Source organism: Onychomys torridus, chromosome 20 (genome assembly GCF_903995425.1).
Source record: "Onychomys torridus chromosome 20, mOncTor1.1, whole genome shotgun sequence".
In the NCBI taxonomy this organism is placed as follows: domain Eukaryota; kingdom Metazoa; phylum Chordata; class Mammalia; order Rodentia; family Cricetidae; genus Onychomys; species Onychomys torridus.
Window position 1 is genome coordinate 19,088,111 of NC_050462.1, and position 19,826 is coordinate 19,107,936.

The 19,826-nt window shown below is 41.2% G+C and overlaps 1 protein-coding gene across 4 annotated transcripts in view; it reads left to right on the forward strand.

Moving 5' to 3' along the window:
* The window catches only part of Atp2b1 (ATPase plasma membrane Ca2+ transporting 1), a 112,959-nt gene that overhangs the window by 39,453 nt on the left and 53,680 nt on the right, over positions 1-19,826 (forward strand). For all 4 annotated transcript variants that reach the window (XM_036170178.1, XM_036170177.1, XM_036170179.1 and 1 more), the window contains exon 2: positions 14,480-14,908. In XM_036170178.1, coding sequence (XP_036026071.1) covers positions 14,701-14,908 — 208 coding nt within the window. In that variant the 5' untranslated portion in view covers positions 14,480-14,700. The remainder of the gene's footprint in view (positions 1-14,479; positions 14,909-19,826) is intronic.

Below are 19,826 nucleotides of genomic sequence, written 5' to 3' on the forward strand. Positions count from 1 at the left end.
TTAAATTTTAATGCCTCCTAGATGTTTCCTTCAAGACAGACTTAAGTCATTTGAAGTCTGAAGCTTTTTCTTGTCTCTCCTAAAAAGGCCTGGACATTTATACTTGGTGCCCTGTGTTCCAGTTCTAAGGAGGTTCTTCTGAGAGCCATGTATGTCATGTGTATTGTACCATTTTTCCTTTATTTGCTCCGGATGGCATTAAACATATACTCTCCGTTTATTTGTAAATGTGTTGAAGATACTGGCCAGTACTTAAGGCTCAGTATTCATTAAAGTGGCCAAAGGATGTGAGATTTGGACATTTGTGGCATTGCACTTAGCATTTTAGTCAACTGCTGGTAGATTCCAATCAGAATGCCTAACAGTTGAAAAAACAGCCCTTAGGCTTTGTGGTGTACAAATAGCGTCCAAAACATTTGGGAAGTGTGCTTATTATTTATTTTTAAGTGTGTTTATCTTTCGTTTATTATTTTAAAAAATCACCTGGAAGCTAGCTCCTCACTTCTTCCTCGTGTTTGCCAGCTCATGTCTCTTTGTAGCAGTTGAATTCTGCTTAGTTACAATGATTGGGTTCATGTATTTTTTCATTCTGTGCTGCCCTCCCCCACATAATATTATGCAGCACAAGAGTTTTCCAGGTTTGTGTCTTAGTTTTGTCTCCAAGAATCTTAAACATCTAAGAATTTGAATATCTGATTTTATTCATAAGAAGAAAACTTTTCTCCCTTTGGGTGATCATAACTTTTCAAATGCGGACCACTTAGTTGGAGATTAACTATAATTCTTCAGCTCTTTGAAATCTTAAATTTTATTTGGAGTCACTATATAAAAGGATATCACCTTCAAATACCAAATTAAACACATTTGTCATGTATTTGAGATGTATATAATGTACTAATATATAATTATAATAAATACATAATGCATATAGGTATAAAAATACATAACAACCCTCCATAATACGGGGTTGATTTAGACACAAGTGTGACGGGAAGCTACTTAGAACATTTTGTTGCTAGTCAAGTCAAAACCATCAAAATATTCACAGTTCACTGAGCGCTTCATATTAAGTAGCAGTGCAGGCCCCAGGAGCAAGCTGAGTCCAGGGAGTTAAAGTTAACAGTTCACTCACGTTTTAAAAGTTAGGAAGGTGAGGCGGCGCTTGTGAGGGCTGCTGTGCTCGTTCAAGGGAGTGTGACGTGGAGTCTAAGTTGCTATGGACTAACCATCATTCCCCTTCTGATTAACTATTCATGGGTCATAGGTCATTGTGCGTGCTGAGAGAATGTTGGTTTCTGTGGAAGAAGCTAAGTGCATTTTTCCAGCATCTGAATGAAGCTCCTTTCGTAAAGGACCATGTTGTCTTTAATGGTGTTGCCGCATGTGCTCCAGCTCAGTTTAATTACCCCCTGTTCAACAGTTTCTAGGGACAAAGTGCTGTTGCTGGCATGGTCACTAGGAGATACAGAAATGAATGCTCATCCTGCCTTCAGACCCGGCTTGCGGTTTAGCAAGGAAGCGTGCAATCCACACAAGAGGTTGCAGTCCATGCTGAATGTGTTAGAGAGGCTCCAAAAGGCCACAGAAACACATACGTGGATTCTTTCCATGCTGTCAGGTCAGAGTAGAGGAGCGTTGGAAGCATCCCTCGGGAGAAACCAATGAAAGGGAAGGGAAGGGAATAGGTCGGTGTTCACAAGGGAACAAGCAGCAGCCGAGGACTTCTGTCTGTCTGTAGGTCTGTTAAGATCTCTGGCGGTGTTAATGCTCATGAGCTAGAGGCTTCCCAGTTTCCATCACTGGCTGAAAGCAATCCTTATCTTCCTGGTTTCTTCAGTTTACTTTCTACAGTGCTAAGAAAGGAGATTGGACTTGTTCCTGGGCTTCTCAAAAGAGTAGTCTTTCGCTTGTCTTTATTAACAGCAGAATCACAGAGTCAGCAAATTTGAAGACTCCACATTTCCTCATTGATTTTATAATAGCCTTCAGTTTCAGTTATTTTTAATTAAAGTATGTCCACATGCTACGTGGGGTGCCTGTGGAGAACAGCTCTAAGATCCCCCGGAACTAGAGTCACGGGCAGTTGTCAGTGGCCTGTGTCTGTCCTGGGAACTGAACTCTGATCCTCTGGAGGAACAGCTCTTAACTGCTGAGCCATCTCCCGAGCCCACTGTTTTTCACATGAGTGCAACTGTTACTTCAGCGTTCTGTCACGGAAGCTTGGGTTGTATTTTAGGAGAGAAAATGGCTTTCTGTGAAACTAACTTTGGAGATGGGATAGTACTCTTATCCTAAGACCAGCTACTTCTTGAGCTACCTCCTTGCCCCCTGTACTTGCAGGAGACTCTGTTTCTCCTTTACAGAGACCGTGAAATCCTTGAGGACAGAGACTTGGTCATGGGATTTATTCAGATGCCTTTGGGACTGATAGAAACTTCAGAGAAAGCAGATTAGATGAGATGGTGTTAAGTTGAATATTAGTGATTTCACCTGAAGTACCACAAAATACTTAAGTGGTAATGTGGGTCGACTGCTGTAATGTAACCTGTAGTAAGAGAGTAATCCTCTTTAGTAGATGTAGGCCACGATGTTATATGAGTTGCCAAGAGAGTCCTGCAGAGAGATCCGGGTGATGCCCTCATTTAGGATGTTGTAAAGATTTAAAAGGCCAGTGAATTTGGTTGGAGAGCTATGAGAACTAAGTAATATGGTGACTAGAAGAGACAGTGGCAGAGAGAAAGGTAGGAGCTAAAAGCCACCCTGAGATCATCAGTCACTGTAATGTCATCTCAGGAGTATGTGGACTCCAGGATGGATCCAGTTGCCAACCTCAAGGTGAGACTTGGGGATGACGCTGTATTGAGGAAAGGTGTTTTTCAGAGGTGTGGTAGAAGGAAATGAAACAGGATAGGTTAAGAAAATCTTGATGGGTTAAGAAAATCGAAGAGAGGCAGGTTTTTTTAAAGGAAGAGAAAGAGATGGTCTTTTGTGGAATAGAATGTCTGTAAATATTGGCAAGGCCAAGTGAGAGACCTAACAGAAAAGGCATCGAGATGTTGGCTTGCCGTGGCAATTAAAGGAACAGGAGCGCGCGCACACGTGCGCGTGCGCAATGGAAGTCTTGAAATCTGAATGTTCTGGGAAGATGAGATGTGTCAGGGGGCTTACTAAGTCATGAAAGTTATTAATGAACTGGGACCCGGGTTGTTTTTGTTTGTTAGACGGGGTTTCGTGAAGCCCTGGCTGGCCTAGCATGTGTTCTGTAGACCAGATGGGCCTCGAACTCAAACAGCAATTGGTGTGCCTCTGGCTGCCCTGCCTCCTGAGTGCTGGGATTAAAGGCACGTATGTGCCGCTGTGTCCAGCCTTAAGAACGATGGACCTGAGAAGAATGGGAAATGAGTGTGATCGGGGGCATTGTGTGACATTTCCAAATAATCAACTAAAAAAGTCCTTTAGTCCCAACACTCAAGAGGCAGAGTCAGGAGGATCTCTGTGAGTTCGAGGCCAGCCTGGGCTACCGAGTGAGATCCAGGACAGGCACCAAAACTACACAGAGAAACCCTGTCTTGAAAAAACAACCAACCAACCAACCAAAAACTTTACGAATGGTTTTTCAGTGGATATGGTGGATCAGGCAAGCAAGAGGCAGAAACAAGGATTGTGTCCAGCTCAAGCCACCCAGAGATACATACTGAGACCTGGTCTTCTCTCTCAACCCTCTCCCCCATTAGTTAAATATGTCTGTTCTTAGTATTCCATAAGCAGATGCTTTGTCTCTTCTATGGGTCACTAATTAACCAGATGGGTCTAGTAGGAGGATCAGAGCCAGTCACACATCAAGATACCGGGAAGTTAGTTTTTTGAGGGAGTCTGATGACCTTAGAACTAGTCAGAATGTGTGACAAGATTCGGTAGAACTGAAGAGAACCAGTGAGGAACATTGTAGCAGAGAGGAACTCTGAAAAGAGAACAGGTCTGGGTGAGGATTTGAATGGGTGGCCCTGGCCTTCAACAGTAGTCAGCCTACAGACCAAAGTGAAGAGCAGGACAGAGATTGGGAATATGTGAACAGCTTAGAGGCTCATTGATGGTATGGTGGAGTAAGCTACAGGTCAAGACTTTCCTAATGCCCACACTTTCTCCACTTAATATTGAGTTAACCATCAATCAGATGCTGCCTCACATCCTCTTAAAATATAGCTTATTTTTCAGCCAAGTTACCTGAACTAGCATGAAAGTAAATATTGGTTTTCCAAGCTCCTTTTCAGTAAATTTCAGGAAATTGCAAAAGACCATCCACAATCAAACTACATACATAAAATAGAAACAAAGACCTGGAAAAAAGTGTCTCCTCTTAGCTTTGTGTTCAGTTCTGAAGGGCGGGGCCAAATCTTTGAAATCTAGAATTTTCAATTAATAAAGCAAAAAGCTCATGTTAATTTACAGGGAAGAGTTCGCCTCCCTGGGTACTGCCAGCTTTATTTTTGTGAGCCTGTTGGGTGACATAATGAGCATCCTGTTTCCTTAAGCAGTTAAGTGTAGGTTCTTGTGAGTTGACAGGATAGCAGCTCTTAAGAACTGAGTGGGCCGCTGGAGCAGCTGGTGTGACATTCAAGTGTTCATGTTGCCTCTTAGCCCTTGAACAGAAGGAAAAAACACTTTTAATTTAGAAGTCTCTTCCTTGACTAGAGCTGAAAATTTCAACACCAGAGAGACTAGAAAATGATAGAACATTTGGTTCTCATATTTAACCGGAGATATAGTATGTTCTTATATTTGGTAAATTGCACAGGATTATATAAAATTAACTTTATTTTGAAGCTTTTTCAAAAGTCCCCCCCCCCACCTCTAGCCGGGCATCTTACTGTAAAAATGAAAGGTTTAAGATGCCTAAGTAGAACAGTAGGCCAGGAAAAAACAAAGTATAGTTTATCTTAGAGGTGTACCCAGAAGATAGGTATCGAAATTAGAGCATTTGTTAAAAATCAATGCTTCAAGGTTAAACATTTTTAGTTTGAAAGAATTACAGTATCTGTGTAATATGAGACTTGAGTAGAAACATGTCAATGTACCTGGTATTAAAAACCCAAACAGTTAAAGGCACCAGCTCACAAAATATTTTTAGAAGGTAGTCTGCTTTAAGTTATTCCTGAAAATGAGGATAGCAGCATAAGGCCGAGTCATGAGGAATTTGCCCATGTCGTCCAGAAACTTTTGGACCAAGGTGGACATCCAACAGTTAGTTCTTGAGTCAGAGTTCAAGTCAAGAGTATCGGCTCAACAGAGCAGCCGCAGGAGGAGTGTCCCCAGCATCCCAGAAGTTGTTAGGAGTGTCAGTTTTCACTCTGCGCACTGCTTGACTGCAGAGCTTTCCAAGGTGGGAAATCCATGTTTTCAGCAGGCCTACAAGGGTTACTCATGACCACTGCAATCGAGAGGCAAAGGTCTGCTGTATGTAGAATTAACTGTAAAATTTATTGTTGTTTGTTGATTCGGTAGGTACAACCTTGTAAGATTATGCCAATCTCCTCAGAGATGTGGGTACCGCCAGTACATGGGATCAGATTCTACCAACTTACCTGACCGTAAGGCAAACAGGTCTCGAGTTATCGTCCAGAGATCTGTGCTTTTGATCATTGACATTCAAAATTTTATCACCCACTCTGAAGTGTTGTCATGAACAAGTGTCTCTGCTGGAAATGGCAGCTGTCTAAAGCCCCAGAGGTGTGGTTGAATGGCCAGTCTGTACCCCTGCTTTGTTTTAGGCTGCCATACACTTGTATAAATGAAAAGTTAATGGGAATCAGAGTTGCGTTGGGGGGAAGATAAGGAAACTGGTTTTTTTTTCCACATTTTTCTCTGAGCCAGACTACTATAGTGTGTTTTAATTGAATTGTGGCTTTCAGAAATAAGAGAAAAACAAACAAAAGTCTTGCAGTTTCACTTGCAAATAAATTTTTATTATCGAAAAGCCAATCTCATTTTTTAAATTTTTTTGGTGGCTAACACCAGATGAAAACAGTTACCATATCACCCAACCCCATCCCACTGATTCCCCTGACAATTGTTGGAAGAAGCCGAGCAAGCTCTGGAAAATGAAAGCATGCTGCCAGAGATGACGGTGTAGTGGGAACAGGAGTCCAGCAATGGAGGGATTAAAACAGCAGATGCTTCAAGAGCTGGGAGAGTGGTTGAGAGTGTCAAAGCCTGCCAGGAAATCAAAGAAGAAAGACTGTGTGCGCTCTTCAGAATCAGGAACACGGGAATCACTGGTCACCTAGAACATGGTTTCTCAGGGCACTGGAGAAGCTAGAGTGTAATACATTGATCAGGGAAGGGAGGTAAATAGGAACAGCGCATTTCAAAGGATGATAGGCTTAATTAAAATGGCCTTACTAGCTGAGAGTTTAGTATCTTTGTTTCTTGGGAGCACGGGCTAAGGTAATTCTTGTACTGATTTGATATGTTTTTATTTGGCATGAGTAACTTTGTTTTTTCCTCAAATAAACACGCTTGGCCTCTCCTGTCAAAGATCTAGGACCAGTGTTCAAAATCATTGGTGGTAATAGTGTATGATTCATTGAGACTCTGAAGTGTATGTATGTATGCATGTATGCATGTATGTTTGTTTGTGAAACATGGTCTTGCTGTGTGACCTTGGCTGGCCACTGACTATGTAGACCAGGCTATATTGAACTCACATAGATTCTCCTGCTGCTTCTTCTCTGTGGCTGGGATTAAAGACATGTCACCCCGAATAGCCTGGAGTACTTTGTAATTTCTGTTGTCCAACAGGATTCAAAGGGAAATAAAAATGATGCGTCTTTAATACGGAGATGGTTTGAAAAGTCCTCACATGCCAGCTGTCTCAGAAATCATAATGCACCTAGCGTATATTTTAAACAGGTTCTAAGGTTCTGTCTTGTTTTCATTTGAATTGCCACTACATGGTTGCAGAGCTGCTTTTTCAAATAGATCGTAGCTCACGGCATAAACCAAGAGCGTGTCTAGTCAATAAACATTGAACCTTCAATATCACAGACACAGATGAGGGTTAAAAATCAGCAGGACAGATTCTACCCTGAGGTCACAGTTCACTGGGAAAAACCGAGAGAGGAAACTCAGATCATTACAGCAGTATGAAAATAGCTGTGACAACTGACGGGTCCTCTTCTGTCCTAACAATCGGCCCCCACCGACCCCCCAGACACTGCTGAAGCCTTCATGCTGGGCTTACAGCCCGACACCACTGCAGCTACTTTTACAGTACTGGTACTGCGTCTCTGCCTGGAATCGTCTTCCAGAAGAGAAAACATAAATTACTGACCACAGTAAGAAGAGTGTCTACAAATCTTTTGAGATGAATAAACCAGGCATTGTGAACAGAGCTAGCTTGTTTTCTGCTGTGTAAGTGCTGTATAAATGAGATCCTCCTTGGTGAATTTTCGTGTGTGTGTGTGTGTGTGTACATTCATTTAATAGGAATTCTGTGATTAAGAATGTGGACTTTGTGTTCATGTTTTCTTTATGTCCTTTGAAAAAAAATATAAAACAGGAGTTCTGAGTAAAATTCAATTTGAGTCTTCCCTTGGTTTCCTAACTGATGTAGTGAGGTAGTTTATATACTGTCATTTGTAAAGGAAGCTCCCACCACTCGTGATTTTAAAACGTGTGCTCTCTGAAACTATAGGATCAGATCGCATGCTCTTTCCACTGTTTGAGTTATACCTAATACTTGAGAGTAAGTTGTTATTACTTCTTAAAACACTATTGTAGTTGTTGAAAGATTTCAGGGTTTGGAGCAGAAATCGGGTGAAAGGTGTTTTTTTGCACTTTTGCAGAAGTAGCTCTGAAGCAGTGTGAAGGAGTGTAGTTTATCTTGCTGAGACACAAGATAACATAGCACGCGTCTTGCCTTTTGGTTAGATTTTCAGGGTAGTACGATGTCAATCCAGTCTAGTTTGGAGTATTTATCTACCCACCCCCTCCTCAAGGGACCCTGTAAGGCAATGATTCTCAACTTGTGGGTTGTGACCCCTTTGGGTCACATGTTAGGTATGCTGCATATCAGATAGTTACATTGCCATTCATAACAGTAGCAAAATTACAGCTACGAAGTAGCAACAGTGTAATTGTCTGGTGGGGGTCACCACAGCGTCAGGAACTGTATTGAAAGGTTTGAAGTACTAGGAAGGTTGAGAACCACTGCTCTAAGGGCACATGGTTCAGGTTGTCCACACTGACTTGAATATGATTGAGGAAAACTGGGTGGGGCAGGTTGGTTCTTTAGTTTGCTGATCAGTTCTCAATAAAATGCTAGCCACAGAAGAGACCATTGCAGAGGTTGGTGACCCTTCTATTACCTGCCTGTCAAGTGCAAAGGAAATAGAATTGGTTTTATGCTGATACATATGGACACATGTATCCACACATGCGGGGGGGGGGGGGGGGGGGGAATGGGGAGAGGTGAGATAATGGAGTTCTCTTTACATGTTCTTTTGTGAGCTGAAATTCCAAATTGTTTTTGAGTTCTTTGATCTATCTAATGGCTAAGTTTAGATAAGTACAGTCATTTCGCTGGATGGCAGGTAGACCTTCTTAACATTAGCACGTTGTAGGGAGTATACCCTGATTATGTGATTAGGGTTGATGCCTTACTATTAACATGATAATGCTGATTAATATTACATTAACACATTTAGCTTTTGATAAATTGGGCCTTTGTCTTTCATATATGCTAATGCATTCTTATACATCATATTCATACAGTTACATTTTGGAATTAAATATAGGATGATCATACATGTGTGCCAATTAAATTTAGCCTCATTCCCATCTGTCTGTTTGGATCCTGATCCTGTTATCTAACATTTGCTGATTATCCTGCTTTAAATTTTATAGATTGAATAAATACAATTTTCACATCTTCAGCTAACTGCATACATTTAGAATCATTAAAGAGTTGGGAACTCCATTTAAAAGGAGGTCTTGTTGCTAATATTCTTAGTTAATATCATCAGCACATGTTTCCTGTTTTACCTACAGGAATCTCTTGTTGGCATATATTAAAGTCATTTCATGGAGTATTTTATATGACTCCATATTTCATTCCATTAGTTACTTAGCTCTTCTCCTACATTTCTTTTAGTTTGTGTAAATGGTTTTTAAAATCTGATTACCTATGTTGAATCTAGATAACTTTCATACAACTATAGTCAGAAGTTCCTACAGTCCCTCAGCCTTTTATAAAATAATCACTCAGAGGCTTAATATTATTTACAAACTGCATGGTCTGTGGCAGGCCTCTTGCTAGCTAGCTCTTATATCTTAAATTAACCCATTTCTATTAATCTGTGTTTTACCGCACATTCCATGGCTTTACCAGTTTGCTGGCATCTTGCTGCACCACTGGCAGTGGATGGTGTCTCCTCTGCCCAGATAGCTCAGTCAGTAGAGCAAAAGACTCTTAATCTCGGGGTCGTAGGTTCAGGCCCCACATTGGGTGCCACTTATTGCAACCAATCCATGTAAGTCTATTAATTGGGTAACAATTTATTAAGATATAAGTTGAGGAATACACTCACAAATACAGAATGGAGTAGACCACAGCAGAAGTCATCCTCTGATCTGACTGGGAGCGAATCCACCTCTCAGGCAGGAGCAGGGAGAAGGCCATGTGACCCTTCTCCAACTCCTTATAAGAGGTCACATACAACAGCAGGAAGCATTGTCATGGGTGGAGCAAATACCACTACATACAACTTCCGCCATGTTCTTTAAATCAGTTTACCCTCTGAGAAGAATTGAGATTGTGCATTGACAGTGCTGTCTCTGAGCCTCACTTAGCAGGTGGGCTTCACAATCATCCTTGTGTGTTCATTTGTGTCTCTGTGCATACCTAGGAAAGCATTGTATGGTAAGAATCTACCCTATCCCACCATTTGAAGATTGTAGCTATTTTTGGCCTGTGCCAGGTTACAGCATCTTTTTGTAGAAAGCCTTAGACTACCAACAGTGACTTAATCAGAATATCATTTATTCTGGCATAAATTTTATGGGCTAAGTGTTCTGCACAGAGTTGGGTATTTTCTTTAAGACATCCCCTTTCTGAGGTCTCAGCTTCCACTTAACATTTTTTTTTCCTCTTAAGCTTTTAAAAGGGAAAGTGAAATTTTGAAGAACAAAGAACATCAAAATAGATGATCTGGTTTCTGTTGTATTTGAATCCAAAATAGTTTGTCTCTTACATGACTGTAATTTTGAGACCAACAGATAAAGGCCAGGAGTTAAGGCATTTTTGTCAGTTTGATGAATGAATAAAGAAAGAAAAAATAAGAGAAGGAGGTAAAGATAATCTAGAAGTAGAAAACAGCCTGATGTGTAATTTGTAGATCAACGGTAATTTGGACAGTAGCTCTTTTGCAGTTTTTGTGCTTCTCCTGAATCCTTTTCTCTTTTTCTTTTTCTTTCTTTCTTTCTATTTTTTTTTTGGGGGGGGGGGTTCGAGACAGGGATTCTCTGTAGCTTTGGAGCCTGTCCTGGAACTCGCTTTTTGTAGACCAAGCTGGCCTCAAACTCACAGAGATCTGCCTGCCTCTGCCCCCCCCCCCCCAGTGCTGGGATTATAGTCATGCGCCACCACCGCCCAGTGAATATCCTTTTCTCAAACTGTTTATTTAGTGTAGTGGGACTGAACATCACCATATGCTCCACCAAAGGCTCTGTGATTATAAAATAATAGTAAACACCACTTCTCAAATCAATTTCTTGATAAATTGTTGAGAAAATCCAGGACAGGACAAACTTTACTCTGTATTTAAATGAGGGGCTTAAACGATGCCTTAGGACTGACTGAAAGGCACATGTTCATCCATGCATGTGTGCATGCATCTATCCATCATCCAGCCGTGCATGCCTTCCCTATTGGATCACGTAGTACCAGATGATCACAGCAGCTCTGTATGTGTGTTTCTCTCAGATTTAAGTTGAGTTAGAAGACCTAAGCTGGTACCACGGAGGCACAGCAGAAGTCTCACTGCCAGACTGTTCGGGTCTCATTCACATTTCTGAAGCAGGGAGAGAGCATGGGGGGAGAGTTTTCTATGGAACCCAGTTCAGATTTAGTAAGCACTGGGAAAGGGCTGTTGAGGTGACAGCAGAAATCCAGAACAGTGTCTGTTGAGTATTGATTTGATGATAGGAGTCTGTGTGTTGGTGTTATTTGACTTTGTTTTTGTTTCAAACCAGCAGAAATGTCCATAGTGACCTAGTAAATGTGAGGATCGAGTGGAGGCAGCATTGTCAAATGTAAGGAGCACGGCATGTTGCTTCTTCTCGCAGCCCAGCTCTTGTCCTTTTCTTACGGGCATCCAATGAACAGCATGCTTTGATTGCAATCTGTTGAGAGAGCAAATATTGGTACCTAAGAATCAAACATGTAAGTGCTGCTATAATTTCCCCCAGACAACCACGTCAGCAAGCTGCCTTCTGTAGACTAGTGCAGCTCTTAGCCGAGGGCACAGAAGTCCTCTTTGCAGAAGGCAACCTATCTCATATATCTTTAGAGTGTTGAGAAGAAGTGACTCACATAGTCAGTCTTAAATGGAATGTCTGTATTCACACACACACACACACACACACACACACACACACACACACACCCCTGGCTACTCCAATCCCTCTACACACACACACACACACACACACACACACACACACACACACACACCTGGCTACTCCAATCCCTCTACACACACACACACCCCTGGCTACTCCAATCCCTCTACACACACACACGCACACGCACACACACACACACCCCTGGCTACTCCAATCCCTCTACACACACACACACACACACACACACACACACACACACACCTGGCTACTCCAATCCCTCTACACACACACACACACACACACACACACACACACACACACACACACGCAGCAGCAGCAGCAGCAGCAGCAGCTGTGGACATCTGTATCAGATCAGCCCCTGCAGCTTTTCACCGTGGATAGAGGGAGTGACTGGGAAGCTGTGAGAGCTAATGCTGCTAATGGCTTTTGCAGGGGAGAGGGCGCCATTTTCTCTGGTAGAGCAAGTAGCCACTGGGGGACTAGGTGAGAGAGAACGGAAGGATCCAGAGGGAAGGAGAGGGAGGATACCAGAGGGTGGTGGAGGGTGACTAAACCTCAAAAAAATAAAATTAGTGATACCACTGATGAAAGCTGAATGGAAGATGATTTTGTGGGCAGCTATGACGTTCTAATATTGAGCCCAGAATGGCACTTTTTCTCCACCCCAGGCACTTTGAACAACAGTGGGCTTTAGAACTTTTAAGTCTCCTCATTAAATCTCAGTTTAGAATATACGAGCCATACAGCCATGCCATTCCTAAAAAAAAAAAAACCAGAAAGGCTTCTAGGGAAATACCTTGGGCGGAATCATCACTTTCTTGGCGGTTGGGATAGTGAACCAGGAATTCCGGAGGAAATCTCTTACGGAAACAAGGACACACATGCCCTTATCACAACACAGACAAGAATCTTCATTATTTTATCTCTTAGGATAAATAATCCATGTTATGGTTAATGTGATGTCCGGGTCAACAGATTTTGAGTATGGAAACTGACGATTATCAAACAACTGCACTCTAGTGTTTTTTAACTTGGCTGTTATGATAATTGATGTGAGTAGGTGGGAACGCACTTGGCCTAGGAGATGGAGTAACATGGCAGTAATTGGGCAAGGGTAGGGGTATGAAGTGGGCGGAAAGAGGTAGCGAAAGGAAATGCCTCCCAGAATCCATCACTGTATTCTTGCAGATTCAACCCCAAGGCGGACAGGCTTTCCTCAGCACAGCAGCTACAAGTACTTCGCTTTTCCAACCAGCTCCCATTCCAGTAGTTCTCAGGATGCTCCCTGAGCAGATAGCACCTGAATTGTCTGGAAACTTGATAGAGATGTAAGCTGTGGAATACGTGCTTAATTCTGCTAAACTTAACACTTGTGAGGTGTAGGCCCCAGCGGTTTGTTTTTTAATAAACAGCCCTCCAGTTGACGTGGATGACTGCTAGAGTATGTGGACCACAAACATACATCCTTCTCTCAGTTTTAGAGATGAAAAGTACTTGCCAGTGTCTTTCTTTCCAGTTGCCAGACATTTTATTAAATATTTGGAGAGTTAGATTGCTTGAGAGGCAGAAAAGTTGATTCAGTTAACTGAAGTTTGACCATGAATGCCTTTAAAAAGAATGCCATGGTAAAATGTGCAAGGGGTGGATGAAGGTGATGTTATCAGAGGAAGATTGAACCGGACTGGGTCCCTCACTGAAACAGTTAGGGACGGAGTCAAAAGATGGTACAGGCTCAAGCCCAGGTCATTAGGTTAATGGTGGCCGTGGAAGGGTGTAGTAATAGAGAATATTCTCAATCCAGTCTTGAGCGTGTTAGATGAGAATCGACAGGTCATTTTTAGGTGAGTTAAAAAAGATGGAAGTACAGTGAAGAGATTCAAACTGTTTCTCAAACTTTTACTATCTACCTCAGTTTTTGACATTTCTGTATTTTAGTATTATGCTCATTCTTTCATTGTCTGTCATGGCCTGCCGTAATTCTTGACTCTGAGCATAGAGTAACATGTAGATAAATTGGCTAAGCAGTGTGATAATGAAGTCACAGGGAAGATTAAGGCATGGACAGCAGTGTTAGGTAGACAGAAGACCTGAGTGCTAACATGATGGAAACCGTATGGAAGAAGCTTTAGAAAACCAAAGGACGATGGAGCCGCAGAGTAGTCAGGAACAGTGTGGAAACTGTGTATTCTGATTATTCGGCTTTTTGTGTCGTCACAGGCTGTTCCGTATGAAAAGGTTTACTAACAAACTTTCTTAGGCCCATGTATAAGAAAGAACTCTGGCTTTGAGACCATTCAGCTTCAGATACTTCAGCCATTGAGTTAGCTGAAAACTCAGTTTGCCGAGATCTGACTTTTCTGGATAGAGTAAGAAATGGTGGTGTTTTAGAGTTGGGGATTTAGCTCAGTGGTAGAGCGCTTGACTAGCAAGCACAAGGCCCTGGGTTCGATCCTCAGCTCAAAAAAAAAAAAAACAAAAAAACAAAAAAAGAAATGGTGGTGTTTTAATTTTAATAGTTAAATGAAAGGCAGAAGTTAAGGCACCTAGCAGAGTTGGAAGTAACTGCTTAGAGCTAAGCATTTCAACAGTCACTTAATTGCTAACACACAAGCACAGAATTCAGTGATGCTATGCAGTTTCATTAATTCTTGAGTTCTAATGACGAGATGCACACTTTTTATTTAGAAGTTACACTGTGATCCGAAACCACAGCTCACAATATGTATGACGAGCGTACTTTGTTTAGCTACCGGGTGGCATTTTAAAAATAGGCCTACGTGCATGCATAATACTCTTGAGGATGAGCCATTAACACCTAAATATTTTCTTCTTACAGATGTATGCATCTCAGGATTGAGGGGAAGAAACAAGACATGGGCCAGCGGTCAGGATACTTCTCTGGGAATTGTTGCTGCTGATACTACTTCACAGAATCCTACAATGAGTGTTTGGTTTAAGGAAGATTTTCATATTTAAAAGATTTTCATCTTGGAAATATATCAAGTGAAAATTTCACTCTCTTGGGAAACATTTTCCTCCTAATAAATTATACTTGGAATGGGCGACATGGCAAACAACTCAGTTGCATATAGTGGTGTGAAAAACTCTTTGAAGGAAGCTAATCATGATGGAGACTTTGGAATTACACTCGCAGAGCTGCGGGCCCTCATGGAGCTCAGGTCCACAGATGCATTACGGAAGATACAGGAAAGCTATGGAGATGTCTATGGAATTTGCACCAAGTTGAAAACATCTCCCAATGAAGGTAAGTTGTACTGTGTGCTGATTAGTCACTGGTGCAGAGACTACTGTTTATTCAGCTCAGATGGAAACATGGTGCTCCTGTTGTCTTGGCCACTGCACGATTTTAGTAATGAGTCATCAGATTGCTGCCATTAGAAACTGTTTGCATCCAGAATGGTGAACCGAAATATTTTGTCCTCCGGTCTGTATTAGCACTCCAGTTGACGATAACAAGCTTGCCCTTCCACTGGAGATGTAGAGGATGGAACTGAGAGTGGTAACCCCCTGGGGGATTCAGTGGAAATAAACTGCTCACTAGCCTTCATTCTGCCAATGGCTTAAAATAGGCCTCCCTTCCAGTAGCCATCAAAGCTGTTGGAGCTCATGGGACTTAATCTAAACTAATAATAATCAGTTGACGAGGTCTGAACACAAAATTTTAAATTAGTTAGCACTAAGTTTTTCACGTAGTAAACGTGTGTGGTCAAGTGTATGTTGAATTTCCCTGTGTTTGAAAAGGCTTTAGTTTCGTGAGTTCCTAGTTTTACAGGGTGGTGTCCTGTGACCTTTGACATGAACTGACCGAATTGGGCTTTTATATAATGATATTATTGTTCATAAAATGAAGGATCCGAAGTATGAGACTGTGTGGCAATTTAAGGAACAGCTCTGGACAGGAGGATACATGTTCAGTGCGTACGATTGGTCTTAGTAAGATTGGGAATGTTTGATGTGAAATACCGTATTGCTATATATTCCAAAGCCAGTGACAGAGAAATTCTGAAAGCTGCTTTTCTCAGCATTTTCACTCAAGGGACTAGAAAAGGCAGTCTTCAGAATTATTCAAGAATTTGAAGTCATACTAAATTCAAAGGTATCTGTGTAGTTGTATGTGAATCGCTCACCTCCTATAGGTAGGCCCTTTGCGTTGCATGATGTGCCACAGTGTTGAGGAACTCGGGGTCCGTGCTCACACATACCCTGAAACAATGTCATCTCACTGCCTGAGGTCTTTTCTGCAAGGTAGCTCAAGATTTTTCTGTAGCTTTTTAAGTCAGAACTACCAGCAGCATAGACTTACTGTTGTACCTTAGTAATATGATAAACCATGAAGCTTTGCATTATGCAAACATGATTTGACAGTACTTAAGCTTTGGACATGCTAGATTATACTTTAATGTGCTGTTCTCCATTAGTCGGTTTATTAATTGTCTTTACCCATACGGTCTCAATTTCATCTAAAACCCAACTGATGAATGCTTCATGACCAGCAAATTAGTAGGAAATATTAACATTAAAAAAAACCCTCGTCACATACATTTGTTCAGAAAAAGCATAGTGAGTGGCTAGGGATGTAGCCCTGTAGCAGAGCATTTACCTAATGTGTAACATCCATAGGTTGAATGCCCAGCCCTGCAAAAGGTATATATTGAACTTCTGTTACAGATGTACAACTGATTGCCCTTCCCTAGCCATATTTCTATATTTTGTTGCTATGAGTTACAAGAGTCTTTATTTCCTAATTACTGAATATACCTCTCCTAAGCCTTGGCATTTTTATAACTGTGATTTCTCATTAATTTGCACTAGTTTTTTTTTTTATTTTGAGTAATATTTTACATTGATTTTGATTTAGTTAATGAATTAATTGGAAATTTTGCTTCTCATAAATTCTGGGAAGAAGCGATTATTCACTCTTGACAGTGTGGCAGAAACCATGAATGGTCTCTAGAGAACTGATTTAACACTTAACATTTTATCTTTATTGTTTGTGCTTTGGGGCATTAAATGAAATTATGCATTATTTTTCACTCTCCTGAGTTTTACAGAGTTCTTGATCATGTTCATAATACTGTGAATTAATGTTTGATAAAATTTATACAAACTGGTCTTTACAGTTCACATATAAATTAATTTGTCATTTGGAAATGTTCTTTTAAAATACTACAAAATGGTCCATTGTAAGCATTATGTTTGTGTGTATAGTTGCTGAACTATAACCAAAATGGCAGCGAATTTCATAGAACTACTCCCAAAGGACTCTTCCTAGCCTTTCCCTTATTAGAAATATTTCACTCCAAAGTCTTAACATTTTGTCACTGATCAACCAAATCATAAGAAGTGAGTCAGGATTAAAAGTCAGCAGCTGGGGTTTGTGTAGCCAAGGGTGTGTCTAGACCATAAATCCCTCGTTAGAATAATCTGTGTTCAGGAAAATGAGAAGTGAAATGGTTCTTCAGAGTACATGGGTTTTATTGCTGAAACTAGAGGTGCCCCTGTCCCTCAGGTCCTTTTGTTTATGAGTCACTCGTTGACACCGCCTTTAGTCATATCTGGTGTGCTCTGTCATGTGCTCCGTAAACCCCTGTTCTCTCCATAAAATGGAAAGGTGCTGGCAGTTGTTAGAAGAAATTTCCGAGGATAAAATTAAGTTACACCTAGCACCCAGAAGTTTTACTGAAATATAAGTCTACGCGTCTTTTACCTGCTATGTGACAGGTAACTTTTCCAGGCCCCAGGCATGCACACGAGAATAAAGCAAAGATCTGTCTGCACTTTATTCTCAGGAGAGGGAGACGGACAGTTCACCAGGTTAAACGTCTGGTGACTAAATTAAACATGCAGTGTTAGTGACTAGGCTTCAGAGAAAGATGGTTGGACAAGGGAAATCAGTTGTGCTGGAGATGCCTGAGTTACAGTGTGTAATGTCTGATGGAGCAACTCAAGACATTTCTTAGAAATAGCAACAACAAAAACAGTAGCACTAGGGGCTGGAGAGACAGCTCAAAGTTTAAGAGCACCAACTGCTCTTCCAGAGGTCCTGAGTTCAAGTCCCAGCAACCACATGGTGGCTCACAACCATCTGTAATGAGATCTGGCGCCCTCTTCTGTATACATAATAAATAAATAAATCTTTTAAAAAAGAAAAAACAGTAGCACTTACAACAGGTAACATTTTTTGTGCTGGATTGCTTATTTGTGCTTTCTTACAAATAATTAACTCATTTTATTTTTAAAACTCCTTCATCTTATGTTATAGGCAAGAATGCCACCCCTCTCCCCAAAAAAGGTTAAGGAGCTTGCCCAAAGTCACTTTAGCTTTGGTCTCATTCTGAGTAGATGCTTTTGGCTCACACAGTGTACTGCTTTTTATAAAAGCTCAGTTCGTATAACTTACACTGGAGTTGAGATACTGAGAAAGAGACGCCTTTGTTCTCTTCCTAACAGATTTTCCCCCAGTGGAAAAACAAACTTATTTTTGGAGTTACGTGGTGAATAAATGGTTTTGTGTGTCAACTTTCTGTGAGTGACAAAATATTTGAGATAATCGGCATTGAAAGGAAGAAAGGTTCATTTTGATCGAGTCTTAAGGGTTTTTATCATGGTTACTTGGCTCGCTGGCTTTGGGCTATAAGGAAGCAGTAATTATTAGCAAGAGTGCATGGCAGAGGAACTCATTCACTTGGTACCTGGGGATAGGGAGGTGAATGAAGGGCCTTTGGGGAGGCATTCAAGATCCAGGCTGTGGTGTTCTCAGCACTTTGTCCTTTCAAAACATGCCCTTCCCATCCAGGCAGCTGTGTTTCTTCCTCATTGGCACACCAACTTACCCCATGTTCTCTAAAAAAGTACTGTTTGAACCTGTTCTCAAGAATACTGCAAATGTGTTGACCAGTGGAACAGGTCTGAGCCTCATGAGATCGTTCCGTCTTTTTTGACTAACCATCATAATTCCTGAGGGGATTGAAGTTCCAAGTTCAGGGTAAAGTGAGACTTGGAATGTCATGTATTTTTGTGGTATCTTTTAGGTGTATTAGAGCAAGCATGTATCTTACAGTCCGCAGAGCTCTGGCGTGTAGTTTTATGTCAGAACAATCTGTTTGAACACCCTCATGCAGAAAATGACTGGAAACTGTTTTTCTTTTGTGTCTTATTTTCCTATACTGACTCGATGGTTGGTACTGTGAATTCCATTTCTGGGTCCTGGAGCTTTTTCCCAGTGGCTTCAGGTGTCTTTTCTGCTTTAACCCTGTGATGTCTGGCTTGTGCTTGACATTGAGTGGCAGAGGACTCTCTGCTGCTGTAGATTTCTGGAACGTAGGCCTCTAGCTCCACTATCATATTTTACACCCTGAACAGAGTGTAAAAATGAATTCATAAAAATTAAAGACAGATGCTGAGTTAATAGGCTTGGCTTCGTGCACCGCAGAGGGAAGAAGTCAAGTAAAACTGAGCTTTTGAAGTGATGATCATCAAGATTAGGTAAAAGAGAGGCTAAAAAGCTAACAAAGGAGGCACAGAATGGGAGTCCAGAGAAACAAATGAGGTCTACGGTAGGTAGGAAGCAGGGTAGGATCAATAGCCTTTGTCTTGGTTGCCTGGTTCCCACGTTTGAAGTGCCAGCTCCTATTTGCACTCCCTAGAAGTGAGTCTCTAGGACTGGTGTGCTTTCACCTTGTCTCCATGTTGTGATATAGTTTAACCCTTTGAGGAAATGGACCTTTCCCTAGGATTAAATCATGACTGACTCACGGGCTAGTACAAAAATGCTCTGATGTCCCCGTGGTTCGTGCTTGGTTTTACAGATTAGCGTAGACAGTCAGCCAGTGTTTGCGTGGTCATGGTGTGCTAGCATGTGTGGTTTTAGGCTTGTGAGGTCTGTGATCTTGCATGACCTTGTCCTGGAAATGTATTGACACTGTAGTAGAGAATTAGGTGTTAATTTAGATGTCTGGTCACTTGTTTTTGTTGGTTATAGATTTAAAAAAAAAAAAAAGACAATTTTAATTAGTTCTCAACTCTGTAGCATGTATAATTTTAAAAGTCATTCGTGAGCCTGAAGTGGCATGTCCTTGCTTTTTTTTTTTTTTTTTTTTTGGTTTTTTTTTTTTTTTTTTTTTTTTTTTGGTTTTTTCAAGACAGGGTTTCTCTGTGGCTTT